Consider the following 21,383-nt stretch of genomic DNA (forward strand, 5'->3'; position numbering starts at 1 on the left):
TGGGAGGGGACATTGTCAGTCCCACATCTCAGAGTAAATGCTGAGGAAAAATCTGGTCCTTCCTGCACAGCCCCAACTGCTGTCTTGGAGCATAAGGTGGAGCAGGAAATTTAGTCTTCAGCCCTGCTCTTTCCATGCCTTCCCTGCTGTATCTGTGGATATGTCTGCTAATGGTGGCAGTGATGACTGTTGTTAACTAGATGCTGTTTTGACACTGCCAAATCCTTTCTCACAGGTCACCATCATCTTGGTGGTGAAGGGCAGTTGAAAGGCTCTGCATAGCCCATTAACAAATTCTTTTGCTGTCTGAAGTATTTTAATAGCTTTGTTTAAAAGCTCAAGCACCTTTTTTTTTTTGGTTGATCTTTTCTACCTCACAGCCCACTTTTTGTTTCTTATCTCATGGTAATGTATTAACTGTAAGTATGAGTGGCAGCCGAGTGGCAGTCCGGGCAAACTGGATGGCTGGGGTTATGTGGGGTGTGGCCTTTGTAGGAAAGATGAGACTCCTTCCTGAGAAGCTCTCGTGAAGTTGTCTTTAGAATATTCACCAACTACCTATCTCACAGGCGACAGCGGGATTTGGCCCTGTCATGTTCTAGTGAGTAGTCGGATGTAAATGCGTTGATTTCAGTGGAGTTATTAACTAATAATGGTTCAACAAAAACGCTGTTTGCCCTAAATGTTATGGAGAGATGACAAGCAACATACTGACTAGATCTGGTTCTCAGGGGTCTCTCAGGCAGGGGAGGTAGCCAGTCTGCTCATGCTGCTTTGGACCATCTGAGCTTTCCTGGAGAATTTAGATTTACATCTAAGTTGCATTGAGTATTTATTCATGTTGGCTTAGAATATGTTTAACGTCTTTTTTTTTTTTTTTTTTTTTTTTCCTGCAGTAATAGTAAAAATCTGTTTTTCTTCCCTAAATATGTGCAGGCTGGCATGGCTTTGACTTATGATCCAACAGCTGCTATACAGAATGGGTAAGGAATGCATGTTTTCTCATGCCTTTTTAAAAATTATTTTGAATGCCATCTTCTGTTTTCTCTTTCTGTGATGAAACTTATTCAGAAGCAAATTCATTCAGTCATATTTTGTCTGAAGCATGTAATTCTATATTGTCAAGTTCTTCTTTTAGTTTCCCTTTTGTTTTTATGCCCTCTTGTTTGTAATATCCATTTGAATGGGAAGTTGTTTTTCTTAATAGTTTCCATCTCTATTTGGCAAATGCTAGTGGATGTTTTTTTAATCTCTGTCGGTCATGAAATAGAAACCAGTAAAATTTCCCTTTACTGACTTTGCTTTTGTTAAAATAATCATTGAATATTCCAGTGTATTTTGGATAATAGAGCTGTTACTTCATCTGGGGTTCTCTCTACAGGCTGGCTGGCTTCCATGGCATTGTCTGAATAGAAATGCCGAATAGGGAGAAAACCTTAAATTAGTATGTAAGCAGATGGGATTTAGGGGTAAAATTCTAAGCAACGCTTCTTTATTTCTCAACTACTAATTGCCGACAGGAAGAATTGTAACTTTTTTTCAAATTTAGCAGAGAAGGTTGCGTCACCATATTATTTACCTGCATCATTACATTTCCAATTATTTAATGAGCTAGAAAAACAGAGCCTTGAAACCTAGCTATCCTTTCAGATAGATTAACAACAATTTGAAAAGAAACGTTTTTGTCCCTGAACTCTGAGAGTCACTGTTTGATCAGAGAGATGTTTGATATGATTATCAAATTCCATGCACACTGCTGTCTGTGTTCTCCAGCTGAAGGGGAGAATGTATTGATATAGACGAGAATGGGTTTATTTGTTAAATATTTGTTAGGGCGCTGCTAGATGAAGCATTTAGGAAAAAACTAACATTCCCAGTAGTTTTTTGAAAAAAATCAATAACAGTTAGTATACTTTGCTTAATTGCCCTTTACAAGCAGTAGCTTTGTAGGGCTCGTAATATTCACATGCTGTGGAGGAAGCGGCCAAACCAGAGCAACTCAGAAAAAAGAGGGGGTTTGCAGAGTTGTGATTTCAGAATCCTCTGGTTCTGTTTCCCTGTTCTGGCTTCCAAAATGAGTCTTTCTTCTCTATCGTAATACTTTTCAGCTGGTAACACATTGTAGGCTATAAATAAAACCATCACTAGTTCATAATCCACCAGTGTTTCATCCAGACAACTGGCTTTTTAATTCCTGCGTGTCAGTTGCATGAATGTTTTGGAAACTGTAATTTGAAGGATCCTTTGAAATTAATACCATTTTACTTCAAGAATAATTTTTTTGAAATTTTGAAAGTTATCTCAGAATCAGACATTATTTGTATCAAACTGCACCCATACTGGTACTCAGGTGTTCAGGCTGCTCAGGTGGTTTGGTCACTCAATTGTTTGAACATGCTGTCACTGATCATTGGGAAAAGAAACAGTACCTAATGGAAAATTTCAGCTCTGCAAATTTTTTTAAGTGTTCTTCTATTTGTAAAGAACAAAATAAACTGCAGCACTGGATATCTCTCTAGGAGTGACAATTAATTACCACTTTGATATGTCTCTTCTTTCTAGAGTATCAAAATATTTTCAATTTCGTCAGGACAAAACCATCTCATTCAAAATGCTCTTTTGGTGAGATCTTGACTATATATAGTATCATGAGGAGAAGCTCTTACTATGCAGAAAAATTGTTTTGTCCACCAAAAGTTACACAACTGTTGTTCCATCCTTTGGTTACATCTTTAAAATGCTGTCACCTGAGGATCACCAGGACCTTTTGGTTACACAGGTTCTTTTTAGCCCCCCCGGCATTCACTTAATAGTCTCTACATATACTGTTATTACAAATTTTTGCTGTTCTTCATAAGCCTCCTTACTTGAAAGTACAATAAAAATCTAGCTCATGGATTTTATTTTAGAGAAGTCCAGGAGCACTTTGATGCTTTGCTTGTAAAATGAACAAATGTGATTTGTTGCTCACTGACACAAGACACAGGTATCATAGCAGGCGTCTGGCCATGGTGAAAGAGAGTGAAAAGCTCTTAAGCACTATGAAGTAAACCAGCATAACTTCATGTTCAGTAAAGAGATGTTAGGCAAACAGTGCTCTACCTCACAGTGAGGACAGTCTGGAAGAGAGCACAAAGCTGCTGCTTGCAGCCCGCTTGTGTTGGTGGTATGTCCATACCTACCCTGTGGGTAAAATGCTGCATAATACTTCAGCAGTCAGGTGTAGCAAGCCATTAAGGTTTGCATGGAGCAGTGTTACCCAAAGGTCTGTAAAACAAAGACTGCTTCCTTGCAGGAGGCCTATTCAGAGCAGTGATCAGGTTAAGCGGGTGTTGACCTTGCACGCAGATCAGGACTTGTTGATGTGCTGTGATAAGCATGAGCCCCTCAGTCCTTTGGGTGCCCGCTGGCATGGTGGAGCTTAGTGAACTGAGTCTGGACATGGGAAAGATACCCAAACCAAGGTGAAGATTCAGGTGATGCATGATTACCAGTAAAACTTAAAAAGAAAGATTGACTGCACATGCTGACATCTGTTAGAATCCTTTATAGGGTTGATAGATGCATTTTGATGCACGTAAATTGCTAAATCCATGCCGGATTATAGGGAGGATGGAAGCCTACTAGACAGACATGTCTCTGCAGGTGTCACGGGGTGGTATTTAAAATTCACAGTTCCTTAAGAGGCATGGATTATATTAGGTTTTGGGTTGGGGTATAACCAAACCTCAGGGGAGATTCTGGATTCTTGTATGCTGTCCAGATTAAAAGGTCAGTTCTCATTGCTCATGGTGTAGTACTATCACTTTTATTACTGTATAACTGTGTATTTGCCTTGAAAATCTATAGTAGGAATAAAACAAAAGACAGCGAGAGGCTTTCAGTAAAAATAGCCAGGATTTTTTCCCCACAAAGGAATAGATAATTTCCGTCTGAGTCTATTACATTGTAAAACTTGATTCTGCATTTCATTATATTGTTTTTATGCCCATGTAACTCTGTTTAAGCATCCAGTGGAGTTACATCAGCGTAAAACTGGTATAATGGAGTGGAGAATCTGGCCCATAGTGTGCCATACCATTGCAGTATGAGTTACTGAAGACATGGTAACCACACACTTAAGTAGATAGGCTCTTTTTCCCTGCCAATCTCTGTGTGCCTTTTTCTGTTTTATAATCAGCCTTTTCTGAATTGCATTTACAAAGGTACTGAGGTTTTATTTTGGGGAGTAGTGTGCGTGTTGTAATATGCTATTGATTTTTCAATTTGTGGTATTAATACTGTTTTAGTGGTTTAATGCACTCATACGAAGAACAAAATAGAGCTCTTGTACTTGCACTGTAAGGGTGCTCATTTGGAATGTTCCCGAGGCTTGAGTCCTCCTTGCCATTTGACTAACATTGCGATGTACTGTATCAGTTTAATATCTGATATCTGGGGGACTATACTGCACATTTGCTGGCCAATGGGCTCAATATTCAGATAGGTCTTTTTCATCGCAAACATCTGACTATGTGGCTTATTGCAACAGAAAATTGCTGCCTTGATAGCGCTTGGTAATACTGTTACATTGTGTGAGCCCCAGGATACTATTTATGAATCTAACTTTTTCCGTACTGCCCGCAGGCACGAGGCGTGAGCAAATGGTGTTTATTGCAGTGCAAATAGGATCTTACTCTTGTGCAGATTCTGTGTGGAAGCTTTCACATTCACCCATAGGATGGGAACCATATGGATTTTTTTTTCCTGTTTTTTGGCAGGGAAATAGCGACCAGACGCTACAGATAATGCAGTCCCCAAATGTGGAGGGAGGATTGATGTAGGAGGAGAGTATGTGCTTTGTCTGTTAAGCAACAGAAATTGTTCTTAAAGCATTGCCTGTGTGTGCTTGATGATGTACTGGGAATGTGGTTCTTTTTACCATCTCTTAAAAACATTTCTTTTAAGTGGTTTATAAACCCCTCTTCAGAACCATCCAGGAACATCTATTTATCTCCTAGTGATGAGTCTTCCCTGTGCTTAGGGTATTGGGGCATGCTGAAAAGGTCTATTTAATACAAGGGCAATGTCCATTTTGCCTCACCCGTGCCACCTGCCTTTCTACGCTTTTGCTTCTAGCATTGCAATTGCAGCTGAGGAGCAGGGACACTGCTTGTGCCGGCAAAAGACTGCACGGGCCGATATAAGGATGCAAACTGCATGTGTGGAAAATGCAGCTGAGCCTTTTGGAGCGCTCTCCTTAGACCCCACAGGTCAACTACCACAAAGCCTGTAGCTCTCAAAGTACCATACCAGATACTGTACATTTTAATGTCAGGAAACATGGGGGCATAAGTGAATATATTTAAAATGGGTCAAAGCCAGTATAATTCGTATCTCTTTCTACTCCTTTTTCTGCTTTACATATTCCGATGACTGAGAATCCTGTATTTCCTTGGACTTAACAACTTGCATCTTCGACCTCATTTCACCCCTCCCTGAGCCTAAAGGAAAAAAAAAAGGGGGGGGGGGGGGGAGCCTAAAATCAAATATGGCAAGGTCAGCAGCTGCAGATCTTGTTGGGATGCTGTGGGATTTATACCACAACAGGCCACTTTTGCATTTTTGCTCCTCCTGTCTTTTATTAGGTACCCAGCATGTAACTTACGCCAATTACATATTAGGACATTAGCTTCTTTGCATGTAAAGGGAATTTGAGCATCCATGTCCTGTGAAAGCATGTCGAGCCCTCTTTGTGAGCAGGCCCTGCCAGCGTGATGCATGGCTCCAGCACTGTGGCAGGTTAAGCATCCTGTGCCTGGGGGGCGCTCTGCTTGAGTATGTCCCCAGCAAAGTCACCCTTATCCTTACCATTCCACTGTACTTCATGCATGGCAGAGATAGCCACATCCTTTTTTTAGATCCCTTTGGGCACAAGTGATGCTGTGGCAGGAAGACAAGCCTTTGTCTTTGGGTGTAAGGGATTCCTGATTGCAAAATGTTTGACCTACAGGCTGTCACAGTGACTCAGATTGTTAAACTTGATTTATTAATATTAAAATTGAAATTTATGAACTGGATTTTCTCACATTGTCATTTGCTGTGTCAGATTTCCTTTCTTTCTCTTCTTTGATGCTCTGGTGCATAATTTTCACAACGTAGCTGAGTATCCTCGTAGTATGTTTTATTTGATGCTTATTTGAGAGCATTCCAAACTGCAACAGATAAATGGTGTTGGCAGGGGTGTTGGAAGGGCTGTATTTTTCACATTACCAGAGTGTATATTCTACAAGCTTATGTACTATTTAGATAACTGCATCTCTAAGCTGAAACTGAAATGGTTAGCTGTCTGTCAAGTTCTTGGCTTAGCACACGTTTTCTGTATATCTGGTAGTATTTGCTGGGATTTATTGGAGAGTTCATTCCAGAGAGTCAGCACTACTTCCAAATGGAAAGTTGTTTCTCTCCTGCACTCGTATTTGTCCAAGCAGTTCGTACACAGCATGAGTATGAGCACAGCATCAGTGCCAGGCTGATGGATGGAATGAGAACAGAATGAACAAAAATGTGTTGTTTTCCCAAAAGAGTTTTGTATTTATACTGTCCTTCAGTTTAAGATGTTTATATGTATTTCTATACGTTATATATTTTACCCATAGACTATTGTGTCAGTCTGCCATTGACTGTTTTCATTTGCCACCTGCAGCATTTCTTAGTTCATTCATGTAGCAACAGTATAGCCAAAGTGATTTCTGGTTAACCTTGATCTGGGAGAAGACCCCTGTAACAGGGCTTAGATAACATGTGCATCATGCTAATGCCATAGATGAACCCGGTTAATGATATAAAAATCCTTTCTCACACAATGTTGTGTGAACTTAATGTTTGATCCAAGCAGTAGGATACAAATACCTCTAAGTTCTCATAATAGGATATATATAAAATTGGGCAAAGGCATCGTTTTAAAATAGTCTCTGTGTGAGCATTGTAAGGGCAGATAAATGTTCCTAAAATAGCAATGTATTTCTATTAAACAAAAAATCACTCAGACGCCACCTGCTGCTTTTGGCATTTTAAAATCTTTTTGGAATAGAGAGAACAAATGATTGCTTCTCTGTCTCCCTCTCCCCTCCTAACTTCGAATGTTTCCGCCCAACCTTCAAAGACGGCAGCCTGTTTTTCTGAGGCTATTGGTTGGATGAAGTCGGTGGTTGTTTGAGCCTGCATGCAGAATGAATGCATCCAGTCTGAACTAGACTGATTAGTACTAAATCCGGGATGCCAGGGCGATCAGGAAATGGAGCACTTGTTTAAACACCAGTAATGATTTTTTTTGTTGCGTGGCTCTCATGGAAAGCTACTGTTGATTGCCTCAGTGTGGGGAGAAAAAAACCCCAACGTTAAAAGACAGGGAGTGTAATCCACCTCACTGTTACAGAGAGAGCATATCTGCAAAATCTTCTGTTACTCGTAAGATAGGTGCACACTATGTGAGAAGGATTTGTATGGGGTTTAAATTGGACAAGAGAACGCTGCACAGGAGTGTTTCTCTCGGAGTCCAAAATATCAGCATTTTGACATCTGTAAGACCACAAACATTATTTTTTTTAAGCGATTTTATTTTTGTGACTTGCAGTTAAAACTAGAAAAAGGGTAAATGCAAAAATCTTTATGAGCACACACATATTAAGTACTTCCACAATCCACAAGTAGCAATATTTTTTCCAAGTGATAATTTTATCAATAGTCATTAACCCACAGGAGAGTCGAAGGAATTTAACATTTATTACCATCAACCAAAGATAGTGCAACTTTTGTTCATAGCATGCAAGTGGAAATAAAGCCAACTATATCTGAAATTTTCAGTGCTGCCAGGGGCATTTAGGCTCATAATTCCTGATATATTTCACCAGAAGGTGGGTTTTTTGCTCTCTGCCTAGATGAATATGAAAATTTCAGCCAGAGTTTTTGTAGCCATCCCTTAATAAAATAATTCAAGCATGTATATGGAATGTGTTATTCTCAGCACTGAAGCATCAAGATCTGAAAAGAAAACAGCACTGCATGTAAAAATGAAATCAGTAATATTGTCTTTGATATTGTAAGAAATTTCCATTCACTAGCTAGCACTCTGGAAAATCAGCTGTCTTTGCATTTCAGATAATTACTTCTTGTATCGTAAAGTTCTATATTTGTGCTAGTTGAAGTGAAAAAAATATGCTTTGTGTAAATATTCCTCCTCCTTTCGATTTTCAAGATCTGTTCAGTGAAGCCATCACATCTTCTTTATTGTGGTTTTGGAAATAGACGAACATAATTACCTGTGTAGACTCTTTCTGTCTTTGCCTGGAAGGCAGTGAATTAGTCAGAGCCTAGCAGTCGAAAGGTTCAAAAAATCTTGCTTTTGTTCTTTGTTTGCAGATTTTATTCCTCACCATACAGTATTCCAACAAACCGCATGATTCCACAGACATCAATCACGCCATTCATTGCTGCTTCCCCTGTCTCTACATATCAGGTACGTCAGATTTGCGCTTGTCTACTATGTTTCCCAGTTAATTATGTTTTGGATGTGGATGAAGGCAGAGTGTATACCACAGAAAATTGTGTGAGTGCTTGCGCTCTTGAGTCATACTTTAAACAAAAGGCTTTCTAGTAGTATTCAGGTATCATTTGGCTTAGGGGTTTAAGTGTTTTCTGCATTCTTTACACTAGCAGTGAATACCACCTTAATTTTTTATTTCAATCAGCTTCTCAAGTAGACAGCATTTTGCTTCTTTTGCAGTTGACAACAGCAGAAGCTTATCATTCTTAGTGAAATGTGTTGTCATTTGGCTCCCCTTCATTAGTAAAAAGGATTTTTTTTAAATGCATTTGTTAATAATTTATGTTGACTCCATCGTATTTTGACCTTTTGACCTCAGCTATGTTTGCTTCAGCCACAGCATCCTTTAAAAGCACTCATCTTTGTCCAAAAATCCCTGACAAAGCGAGTTACTTGAGGATAACTGTCCTCATATCCTTCTTTAGTCTCCCACACGTTTTGTTGTTCATAATTTCTCTTTTCAGCATATCCTTCCCATATCTCCACTGGGAAATTATTGCCATGCTCTGGCCTTCTGAGATGGAAGTCAAAACCAGCTTGCATAGTTTTATTGTTAGCTGTTCTCTGGGAACATAGCACTTCGCTCTGAAGCTGGTCATTGGCTGTACATTTTCCCATTGCATTTACTTCTGTGCTCTTCCAATCCTGAGTCCTACCTGAGATAAGCTGCCCAAGTTTGCAAAGCTGCATGGTGGGTAGTGTGTAATGTTAGGGTTGGTTTGTTGGTGTTGGGTTTTTTGAGGTGGTATGATACTGCCTACAGGTAATTTTGCAAGGTTGTGCTTACACTTCCTGTGTTTTAAACTTGATCTTCTTGTCATTTTCTTTGACTTCTGTGTTAGTTAATTTTAGATGGCTGTGTAACACTTGCCAAACAAAAGTTGTTTTGATGAGATAAATTCAGTAAGTTCGTTAAGTGGCATCACCAAAGAAGTGTCAGTGCCAGAGACAAACGAGTGCAGCTCACATGCACTTTTCTCAGTAGCAAAGCTGGCTTAAGAGTAACACCTCTTCCCTCTTATTTAAGCCACTGAATTCGGGCCACCCAGCCAGTTATTCACCACACTGCTCTACAGTTCACAGTTGCTCACTTTTCCCATCCTGACTTGTATCGGTTCATGGTTTGGTGCATTTGCACCAAAACCATTAATTTTTTTTTTAACTCATATCATTCTCTGTAGATAGTTTGCAGTGTAAGCCCAAAGGCATTTGCCTTGGTACAGAGAAGAAACTGCAAGGGTGCAAGAGTGAGAGCAATGAACAGCAGCAAGCTGTAGCAGCTGTAATGTATTTGAATTAGCGGGGATTTACCACAGAAAATTTTGTAGTAGAGGTGTGTTTGCATGTGTGTGTGCTCGATTTGGTTCTAAAGATGTTTCATTGAACTTGCTTTTCAACAAAAAAATCTACTTTGATAAACTTCAACGAGTGTGGAAGCACACAATTATACAATTAATTCTCACCACTTGCTTCATGAGCGAAATCACAGGGCATCTGGAGAATCGGGACCTTGTAGCTTACTCCTAGTCATCCCTGTCCATGCTCGGTCTGAGAGGCCACATGCCCATCTCTTGAGCTTGGGGATAGCTAGTGAGGTGCCCACTGATGGCTGTAGCACAGCTACAGTTTTTGTGCACTTGCTGTGCATGGTGGTGCTCAGGATGATGCAAAAGGAAGCTAGGATACATAGTCCTTGGGGCTGAGTCTGGGTTATGATAGCGTGGGGGCCATTCACACTTAGCACAGGAGGAGTTATGGCTCAGAGCTGCCACCACAACTGTGCAAGCACTCTGTAATGCGTTTAATTGTTAGTAAAATTGGTATATCCGTGGAGTCTCTTACATGTCAGTCATGAGGCAGAAAGACAAAAGACTTTGGTGAGGCATATAGAGTTCTGGTGAGAATGGACCCCATGATGCCCAAGGTAAGAGCTGATCCTGGGGGGCAGAGACATCTTAAGCCAGCTTTGCCATGGAAGCTTCCAATTAGAATAAGCTTTAAAAACTGAATTAGTTCTGCAGTTTTTACTGAAAATGAAATAAATCATTCAGGGATCTCTGAAAATATTATACCTTTGAAAGTTCATACTGATACTTTTGAAAATAAATTTTGAACATTTTATGTCTCCTGCACTGTTGGTTGGATGACACATTCATGATTGTATCAATGGATGAAAGCAGACAATACAAATGGAAAAACAGGACAACATGGAATATTGCAGACTGCTTTATGCAATAAAATGGTGTGGATCATAGAAGTGGTGCAGTCGCTCAGACTTCTGACTTTGGTAGAAAACATTATGAAATGAAATTTGAACACTTTTTGCTTTATCAATAACTTTATGAAGCATAAATTAATTTTGCATTGTGTTGTATGACTTAAGTCTTTTGCCAAAAATAGCTCTGTAGTTGTAATAGAAAGAATGTTTTCAAGTAAATCTTTTAGTTCTATTTTAAACTTTTCTGTGCTAATTAAAAGTATTTGATATGCAGGTCCAGAGTACTTCATGGATGCCTCATCCGCCATATGTTATGCAACCAACAGTAAGTGGATACTTGCTTATATCCAGCTAAAACTGCTTACACTGTAGCCTCACTCTGCTTGTCAGCCACATTAAAGTCCTGGGTCATGTAAAAGCAACCAGCTGCTCCCTTTGACAAGAGCCCTCCACTGTAAAGGTTCTACTTCTTTAAGGACCACCATTTGATTTAATGAAAAGGGGAAGATGGGTGATATGTTATCTAATTGCATTGATTATAAGAGAATAACAAGCTCTAAAGTGTTGCTTCTGAAGTTTTACTTAAGGGACTGCAAGATAACTGCATTCCTGCATACTTTGAATTGCGAGGATCAACACATTACCCCTCCCTTACAGGCTTATCCATCAAAAAGGTCCTTTGTAGTTGTATGTACTTTAAAGGCTCCTCAGTGCCTCAGTAATGCATTTCAAGTACTGGAAAAGGGTAAAGCACAGCTGTCTTACAGAGTCTCTGCCAAATCTGAATCTGCTTTGTGATTTGGCCAGTCCACTCCTTTTTTTCTTTTTTTCCCCTGAGTAAATTGTCATTCTTCATCAATTTAGAACTACTGCTTAAATATGCATTACACTTCTACCAACATTCATGAGAAGCAGTGCAGGTGATTTTTTGTTTACCTCACAGAAAAGTTTTGATGCACTTTGGCTAAATATTAGCGATATACCAGAAGGAAACAATGTACTGAATCCCAGTATGTACAGATTGCTTTAGTTTCATTTCCTACCTTTGATCAGTTTCTCAGATATGGATCCACTTAACAGTGTCATTAATCAAAATTCGAATGTATACTCCACAATAAGCATCAATACACTGACTTGTATGAGGAAGGTAAAATTAAAATCAAAGTGTATAGTTTAGGATTGTTTGTTATTCACGTTTGTGTTCAAATATTTTGACTTCATAATACGAGTAACCTCTTGTAGGAGTTAGCTATACAACAACATGTATATAATTACACTACGTATGTGTTCAGTAGCACAGGACTCTCATCCCAATTTGAAGCCCCCTTCCACATCCTTCAACTCTTTGGGTACAAGTTCTTCAGTTTTCTCTCACCAGGAAATGATAGTGGTGTGGAACTGACTGTCTCCTGGAAGCCCAATTCCTACCGCTGCAGTGCTGCGCCTCTCTCCAAACCCTGATGGAACTTTCCATGTCAATGGAGTAAAGCTACTGCTGCGTTCCTTGTAGGGAGACAAATTGTATCAAACAAACTCACCGTTAAAATCAGTCCTGTATTCTAATATTTGGATTTAATTGCAGATGTGGAATTAAAAACATCTTAGATGTGTGTATATGAAGATTATCAGACTTGTGGAACCCAAAGGATCTCTGACTCTTGCAGAAAGACTCCCTTTCTAAAAGGAAGACCTAAGCACTTTACCAATCCCACTTTTTGTGTATATGTGTGTTTCTTTGACAATGTTCAGCAAAGCATTTTCCTGCAGTACTAGAAAAGGTATTTTGGTGTAGTAATTGGATGTATTTACCCCTTAGTAAAGGGCTGTGAAGAGAAAAATAACTTTTATAGTGAGTGGCACCTTCAATATGCCAAGTTAAATTCATGTTCATTGCCAGACAGACAGTTGTGTCAATGAAAGGATGTGTGCTTATATGTGGAAAAGCAGAGGAACAGTGGGTAAGTTCTGTAACATTTCAGTTCCAGTGTCATTGCCATTGTGGGTTACCTCTATGTGTTGTCTGTAGCAATCTCAGTCTCTTGACTGAGAAGGGTTTTTCCCATGTGTTTCCCCAGATTATATTCTTAAATAAATGGACATGAGGCATTTAGTACTGAAGAAGTATAAAAGCTAAAAGGCAGAACTACCATTCCCCTGGTTTCATTCAGAGATGAATTTTTTATTAGAAATGTCTGAAAAGATGTCAGAGAACTACTACACAGAGGACTCAAGAGGCATCAGAATTAATGGCCTGATTTGAACGAAAATAAAGAATCTGTGTCCATTGTAAGTTTCATGCCTAACTATAGAGACTATTCTAGGCACCTCCATAGCTTAAAAAAAATTAATAAAAGGTTACAATACTTTGTCAGAATTTAAGACATGAGTTTAGGTAACCCTGTGAGCTGAGGAAACTGGAAACTTTCTAATTTGGTTAGCTTTTTGTTTCTTCTTGTAACTTAGTTTGTCATGTCATTATCTAAATTGCCACCTCTTTAATTCATAATATTTTGTGAGATGATTGATGGTGGCACATGCTGTCCCACTGGAAACCAGTGCAGATAAATATTACATTCCCTTTTCCCCAGGAAGGAGGACAGTTTATTAAGCCTCTATTATTCTTTGTGAGTAGAGATGAACTCATACAGAAAGCACAGTTTGAATTGCTCAAATGCTGGTGGTTAATTCTTTGTTTTGATTGTAAGTATCCACTAAGTCATGTTACTGGATGATTAGCTTTTCATTTCCAACAGAAAGTCCTACTTGATATTTATGTATAATTTAACACCACGTAGTGTCCCTCATGACAGAAAAATAGGCAGGACCATGCTGTACGGGAGACAAAGGAGGTTTTTCATTCAGCGGGCTGCACACGGACAGGACAGTTTTCTCCCAGGCTGGCAAGCTTGTCGACAGAAGAGAAGGGTTGTGCTGCGTGGCACTACTACCCTGTGAGATGCCTGCCTCTTCTCTGCCTGCCCACCTCATCTCCTTTGCCACCTGCCTGCCCACTCATTTAAATAGCATGCTCTCTCTTCAGTGATATCTCCTGCAGTAGGCTGGCATGCCAGACGTGTTGCTCATTTATTTCCTGTTTTATATTGATTTCAGCCACATTTTCCTGATGTGTGCATTCTGTATCTGTTTACTTGGTGGATTTAAAAAAAAACCACTATAGTAAAAGATTGTATCTCCAATTCCTTCTGTAGCTTTTTAACTACAACCAGATAAAGCTCTGACCCTATCAAATAAGAGTAACATATATATTAACTGGAAAATATTTGTGTCTGGTGTCCGTTGCTTTCCATTCCCCAAGCTTGTTTGTCTTCTTACTTTTGTGATCTCCTTAAAAGCAGATAACAACCAAAATGGTATTGTATGAGGAATGAACAGTCAGAAAGTTTTTTTCTGAATGGGAGAAAGTCAGATGGACAGTCAAGGACTCTGCAGATATATCATAATTTACTCATTATTTTCCCTGTAACTTTTAACCTTGATATCGTAGGTCGAGGCCAATGAGCAACTGCAGATACAATTTTAAAAAGGTTTCTATTTTTTTTATCAGTGATATTTGCTAGCCTTATACTAAGAACCATGGGAAATTAATATCAAAGAGGTTAAGGTAGCATTACTATTTCAGAATAAATAATATTAAAAATATTCTTCTGCTGGCATAGTTGGGTCACATTTGAAAAACCTCTCACATCTTTGTGCTTGCATGACCTTCAGGATTTTGGAAAACAGGAGTCCTGAATCATGTGAACGTGATGAAAAATTACCATGAGGCTCATGTGTGACTCAGACAATTTTGAAAAATGTATTCTTTGTGAATGGAGCTTTCACCACTTTTTGACCATATTGAGTGCACCGTGTCCAAGTAAGAATGCCTCATATTTGCCAGTTATGTTGCTTTGCCACATATCCTGGTCTTTCTGACTAGCTGTAATGGAAGACAAGCTCCAGAATAGTTACGACAGTGTGGGTTTGGATTTATATTGGCATAGCATTTAATGCACTGATGGAAGTCTGGGCTCTGGTTAGTTAACTACAGCTTTCAAAGTGTGGTGCTCACTCATCCCTACTTGAAACAAGTCTTGTATTTCATTACTGCCTCAGGATAAGGATAGATGGATAGTGATGACAGAATCAAAACATAAATGGGATAAGAGTTATTCTGGGGATTTATAACATTTGCCATGTTAGTGTGTTTTTCCTGTAGTCCCTGAAGACTGTTTGATGGTTTAGGGAAAACTTTGAAAAACATGTTGGTTAAAGTCAATTCACATATAGATAATCTTCATTTTTAGTAACGATGACATTTGTGTAAAACTTTTTGATTCAAATCTTTATTACAAATTATACATGTACCTTCCTCTCTAATTTTTTTTAGTGAACCAACAGAAATTCTCTACCCTAATACTGTATGTGCACACTGATTTTACACTTACACTCTTTTTATTTACAAGTAAAACTGTGACCGTAAGTAATCACCGGGTACACACAGATAGATGCTCTTGTCAGTCTGAAGTAGTTTCTGCATAATAGCTGCAGAAGGAATATGCCAGTGTCAGCATGAAGGGTGAAAGCAGAGCAGCATATGGAAAAGCCTACTGTTGATAAAATGCATTGGAGAGAACTTCTCTTCTGGACATTTCTCAAGCCCTTGCAGCCCTTGTAGAAAGGTCAATGTCTTAACAAACGCCCGTATTATTTTTTTCTGTCTTCCTTCCTTTGGCCCATGGCTGAATGTAATCTGTCTTTACAACCATCAACAAAAACGTTTCTTATTTCATAAGCAGTGTAAAACCCCTACTTTGGTGAGAAGCGAGGCTGAGTAAGGACTCCAGATTCTTGCCTTTTGATTGTTGTGCGTGAATGTAGCATAAAAAGTACAAACTGTCCAACTGAAATATATCAGTTTTCATTTTCTCACTAGCGACTCTGTTGTTTTGGATAATACCCAAAATACCACAGCAGTTTCAGTGTTTTGATTCCTGCGTGCTCAGACAAAGAAGTTCCTTGTGCTCCATTCGGTGTCCCTCTCCCCAGATGGCTTTCTCTACCTCCTGTTTGTGCTCTACCTTTTTAGCAAATAGAGCTGGGAGTCCATCCTGCATTTGACTGTTTGAGTGTTAAGGGAACAAAGTACGTCCTCTGCAGACAGTTGAATCCTGCCTCCAAGATGAAATGTGAGAGTTTGGTTAGCTGGTATGAAAAGTAAACAGGAAATAATCCTTAGAAATTGGAATCTCCAGCTAGTCTTTTAACTTTTAGCTGTGTATTTTTAAGAGATCCTTTGAACATGAACTTACTTGAACTTTTAAGGCTAAAGAGTTTAGAGGTTGAAATAACTAGCCAAATACCAGTGCCAAAGTTCTCCTGAACAATTTTAATTCCAGTGTTTCCCGAGGCAGAAAATCAAGGACTGCCAATTCTATAACTCTGATAATCAAGACGGTAATTGGCAATGTTCCTTTGGGACAGGCAGGCTCGCATGACGTCATCTCTGCCTGCCTCTCACCCAGCACTGGCCGTATATAGATGTTATCTCAGTGCTCCTGAATGGGAAATTTCAGATGCAGCTGAGCACACGCTTACCAACCCTTTTTAATGCCATGTGCCGTTGTGTTGAGGAGTCTACCCAGGACAGCAAAGCAGTGCCCAAGCTCAACCAACTCACACCTCTAAAAGGAAATAGGTGTAAACAATTCACCCAAGATCCATCTCATACTCAAGTGTAGCGGTTTGTACATTTGATTATACAGCACTTCTGGAATCATGTCAAAGTATTACTGCAGTCATTTGTTCTGCTGTTGTAGAAATTAATACAAATTAATATGAATGGCATAAAAATATATATCCAAGTTAGATTTCCAGCCCCTTTTGACACTCTGCTAGAGCCCCCTAGTGAAACTGGACACTTTTTGTGATGGCAGCAAGACACACCACATATGGATTCACTTAGAAAACACGGACGGGAGATCTACAAGCATTTCCAGTAGACAAGCCCTTGCACTTGAGGAACTTGTGCTTTGCTGTTTTATCCTAAAAAGGCTTAAGAGTTCTAGTAAAATCTTCTCTTCTTTCAAATGTTCTACAGATAGTGTGAATACTAAATGGATAAACCATCAGTCTAAGATGTTTTTAAAGACATTTACATTAGTGGAAAAAACATATATATATATATATATATATATCATACAAATCTATAAATGTAAATGGAAAAGGTGTTTGGAAAAGAAGGCTGACACTGAATTTGAAAAGTACCCCAGAGATTTTGAAGCCAGGAAATTCTGGTTGAGGTTATGGAATATTGATTTCTTCTTAATAGAAAAGATGCAACTTTAACCATCAGCCTTCATTGTTAAGAAAAATCTTAACACAACAGCAGTTTAAAAGCAATAAGTTTTATCAAAGGGGGCTATTTTTTTAAAAGGTAGTTATTAATCAATAGACATTAGAGTACCTTCTGTGGAAGAACGTAGTGCATTTTAAAAAAAATCAATCTCTAATTTTCTACAAAGCCTGTAGTCTGTTTTAACTTTTCCAACTTCATGTACATCAACTAAGACTGAAAATCACTAGTATTTTATTTAGTTCATGTAATATATGTAACATCTCTGGTTGAATGTATATTTGAATTTATGTCAAGTTTTGAATTTACACCAAGTCGAAAACCTGAACATGAATTGTAAGGTTCGTATGTCATGCTTGCCATTTTGAGCAAAAATTCCTCATTTGTTGAGCACTGGTGAAGTTAGTTATTGTCCAGGTGTTAGATCAATAAGTGAGCAGAATGTGATAGGATCAGGAGAAAGCAATGGACTGCGTAAGCACATGGTATTAATTATAAGCCAAGGGTTAGATAAATGAGTGTGCAGAAAGTAATGGGTTCAGCAGAGTGGTGAATTAGGTAAGCATGTGATATAAATTTGTCAGATGATTTCTCAGTTTAGCTCACCATCAAATATTTTGCCATGTGTATTGCATTATGGATACGCATGCATACGTGTGCTGTGAACTAGGGAGGAATGTGATACACGTGTATTACAGGCCTCTAAAATTTATTCTCCATCATGGACCATCTCTTATTTTTTGCATGGTAATGTCCATTGTCTTGCAATTGATGCTAATGTTATCCAGCCTCTGCAGTGAGCTCTGCTACACTGGCTTAAGCAAATCAGGCAATATGCATGTGGTAAGTGGGACACAAGCCTGCTTGCAACACCGATGATCATATAGTGCAATTGTTGAACGTGCAAGTTCTGTGAGAGTGGAAAGGCAACAATTTTCATCTCTTACAGGTAGCAAAAAGGTTTAAATAAGCTCTGTGCTCTAGGAGCACTGAGGTTTCACACAAGTTGGTTACGAGGCTGCGAATGATGTACTGTGGGTGCCTGCTGCACACAGTAGTAGGTCCCTTTCCCATGATGGAGATGTAGTTCTCCTTTCCATAGTGCAGTTAAGGATAAAGAATGTTACTGCAGGACAGTTGTCCAGCAGAAAGTGATGTGGATCTTCTTTCAGCTTCCCAAACCCCATCCCTGCACTGCAGAAAATTAGCGTTTCCATTACAGATGAGGCACTGGGCAGCTTTGAAGAAGGGAACAACCCTATGAATGCAGAAGAGTGTTACTGAGGAACAGCTGTGTTATACAACTAGAGTAATGCAGGGGCAGCACTGTGACTATGATGACTCCAAAATAAGAATTATAGAGGCTGGCACAACCTGTCAAAGTTGTAAATGTGAATTCCTGATAGTGAAGGATCAATTCAAATTTTTAGCTATTGCCAAGATGTCAGTTTATATGCAGCTGAGTAGGAATCAAGGTGTAAACTGTGAAAATAGTTATTGTATTACTTTTTTGTTAAATGTGGTATTCATATGGGCTTTTGTCCCAGAGGATTTAACTGTTATTGGAAGCAAATTCCAAATGGAAATCGTGCATACTTGTTCAGCTATAAATCTAATGTATAGCTATATTCGTCCTTGCTGGAGCTCCTTTTTTGACCTGAGCCTGCCTTTCTGGTTTCAAAGGATGCACACAGGCTTAGAGCACTTAGTGACAGATACTTTTTCTTCTACCACTAATCTGTTGTGTGACCTTGGAGAAAACATCTTTCTTCTCAGCCTCAGTTTCTCATTTGTCTTTTTTCAGTCCCATCTATTTAGATTATAAAACTGTCATACCACTAAATAGCTTTTACTAGGTGTTTGTGAAAATTCTGGTGGAAAAAGGGCCTATCTGGACTGATGCCTCTAAACACAGCCTCACAATTATACTATTAACGTGTAGGGTTTCCCTGTTAAATATTAAAATGAGCCTATCTTAGCTACAAAGGGAAATATTGAATCTGATTTTTACCGGTACAAATCAAGAGTTATCTTCGCTTAAGGAGATTGACTTGCATAGGTGTGAAACAGTGAGAATGAGAAAAGAATCACGCCTGCAGCTATAAGTTGATGAAGGAGACTCTGGCACCTTCCTAATCCTTAGAACAAATGCATTCCTATAAATTACCATTGTGTTATGCAAGTGTCTTCAAGGGCCAGTTTACATCAGTAGGGGAAACTGGCTAATCTATATATATTACTTATGATTACATCATGATTTATCTAGTGCAGGAGTTGTGTAAAAATTATAATAATGTACTCTAAGGACTTAGTGACCGGTTTATAAGACTCAGGATTCCTGCTGTATCCAGGAACCACACTATATAATCCCTTCCAAAACTTGATTAAATAATTTGATTTTTTGCCTTTTGATAATCCTATCAGGAGGTTTGGTTCAGAACACCTTTGTTCTAAGGCTTAGCACTGCATTTTTTATTTCCAACATAAAGGTACTCCTATTCATTTTACATCTATCTGTTCTTGTCAAACATTCTCCCCTGCCTTCAGTACCTCTTCTTTCTGGATGTTTATCACATTAATTTATAGAAAAAAGTCTTACCTGCGTCTTCATTTTCTAAGCTAACCATGTCAATATCACTATGCATTTGCAGTAACTTAGGATTTTGTACCTCTGGCTGTGACAACGACCCCCCTTTGAATGTGTTCCACTTTGTCTGTCCCAGAAAGATTAATTCAATGCTCACAGTATTCCAGCCTTTTTTACAATAGCATTAATACTTACTTCTCTTCTCCGGGAATATTTTGCTACATTGTAAGATAACATCTTATTTCCCTTGTGCATGTGACTGAGGTAATGCAGTCATCCTGTAATTCACTGATATACCTAGCTTTTCTCCTTCTTCCAGGTTTCCAGCAAATACTCCTTTGTTATAAAGGAAACCATATATTAGCCTAAATGTCTTCATGCATTTGCACATTGCTCTGTTTAATCCATTCCTTCCTGTATGGTAGTTCAATCTGCCACTTTACTGAATATCTCCCAGCTTCTTAATTTCCCCAAATCTTATTATTCAAGAGCATTATTAAAAATACTGGATGAGACCAATTCATATGGAGATTTTAGTGACCCTCCCACTGAAGTGGTATAGCTTGTCTTTTAGCATGACCTGTTGTCATTTCCTCTTTAGTTAATTCTTTATCATCCCCAAAGTTTAGTAGTTTCTGATGTAGTACTGCCTGAAATACTTCATTGACCTTCAGAGAGCTTAGATCTGCTGCATGTCCTTTGGCTAGAAAATAGGCCATTTTATTTTAAAAAATGAGGTTAGCTAACTCTATCTTTGGTCTATCTATGTTCTATCTTCATTAATATCCTTTAGTCATGGCCACTGGACCTGTACTTACGTGTGTCAGCTCTTCCGTTGCTCTGCAGTAGAGACAATCCAGTCCTGGTTCCTCATTTCACTTGCACCCCCATCTTTAGTTCAGTGACTTCTCTGTATTTTTCATCTCCTTTGACTGTATTCATTCCTCTGTCCAAACTCTCATTCTCAGAAAGCTACTTCTGCTGTCTGGTGGCTCATGTGGGAGATTGAGGCAGTGTCCTTACTCTGCCTCAAGTTGGGGCTACTTCTGAAGTACCTTTAATGTGTACCCCACCCTCACTGCATGGGGAGATCAGCTCTGGGTTCTGTCCTTGTTTTCAATTATCTATGTAAGAAACCTTTTGTTAGGTGTTTGATATCATTTGGAAAGTCTCAGACTTTTAGCGAATCTTACTTCTGGCCTCTGGATGTAGCTCTTTTGTGTTCTTTTTTCCCTTCTGTGTTCATTCCTGATATACTCATTGAGGTGTCTGAGTACGTGGCTGACTAATTAACACCCCTTGACTATGTACTGGTGAAGCGTCTTAATAACACAATTATTTTTAAATTATTTCTGCAGAGACAGTGCTAAAAGTTGTGGGTTTTTTTTAATATGAATGCATAAATGTACACTGTGATTTGAGATCCTGGAAGTTAGAAATGTCCAAGACTTCATAAGTAATAGCTTATTATTGAATGTAGTCAAGTCTAACAGTATTTGCCATTCATTTTTTACTCTATTAGATAAAATACTTTCTTTTCAGTTCAACTGTCTTTATGAAGAATGTAATATTGACATAAGCTTTGGAGTACAAAGGCAAATGTAGATCAAATCGTGTGTATCTTTCCTAAACTGATTTC

General features: G+C 38.8%; 1 protein-coding gene across 1 annotated transcript in view; it reads left to right on the plus strand.

Annotated features, from left to right (window-relative positions):
* Positions 1–21,383, plus strand: part of RBMS3 (RNA binding motif single stranded interacting protein 3) — a 709,828-nt gene that overhangs the window by 635,261 nt on the left and 53,184 nt on the right. Inside the window, exons 10-12 of the mRNA XM_086467847.1 lie at positions 937–983; positions 8,401–8,497; positions 11,077–11,127. Of these exons, the coding sequence (XP_086323973.1) occupies positions 937–983; positions 8,401–8,497; positions 11,077–11,127 (195 nt within the window). The remainder of the gene's footprint in view (positions 1–936; positions 984–8,400; positions 8,498–11,076; positions 11,128–21,383) is intronic.

This window comes from Leptosomus discolor, chromosome 7, assembly GCF_034619465.1.
Source record: "Leptosomus discolor isolate bLepDis1 chromosome 7, bLepDis1.hap2, whole genome shotgun sequence".
In the NCBI taxonomy this organism is placed as follows: domain Eukaryota; kingdom Metazoa; phylum Chordata; class Aves; order Leptosomiformes; family Leptosomidae; genus Leptosomus; species Leptosomus discolor.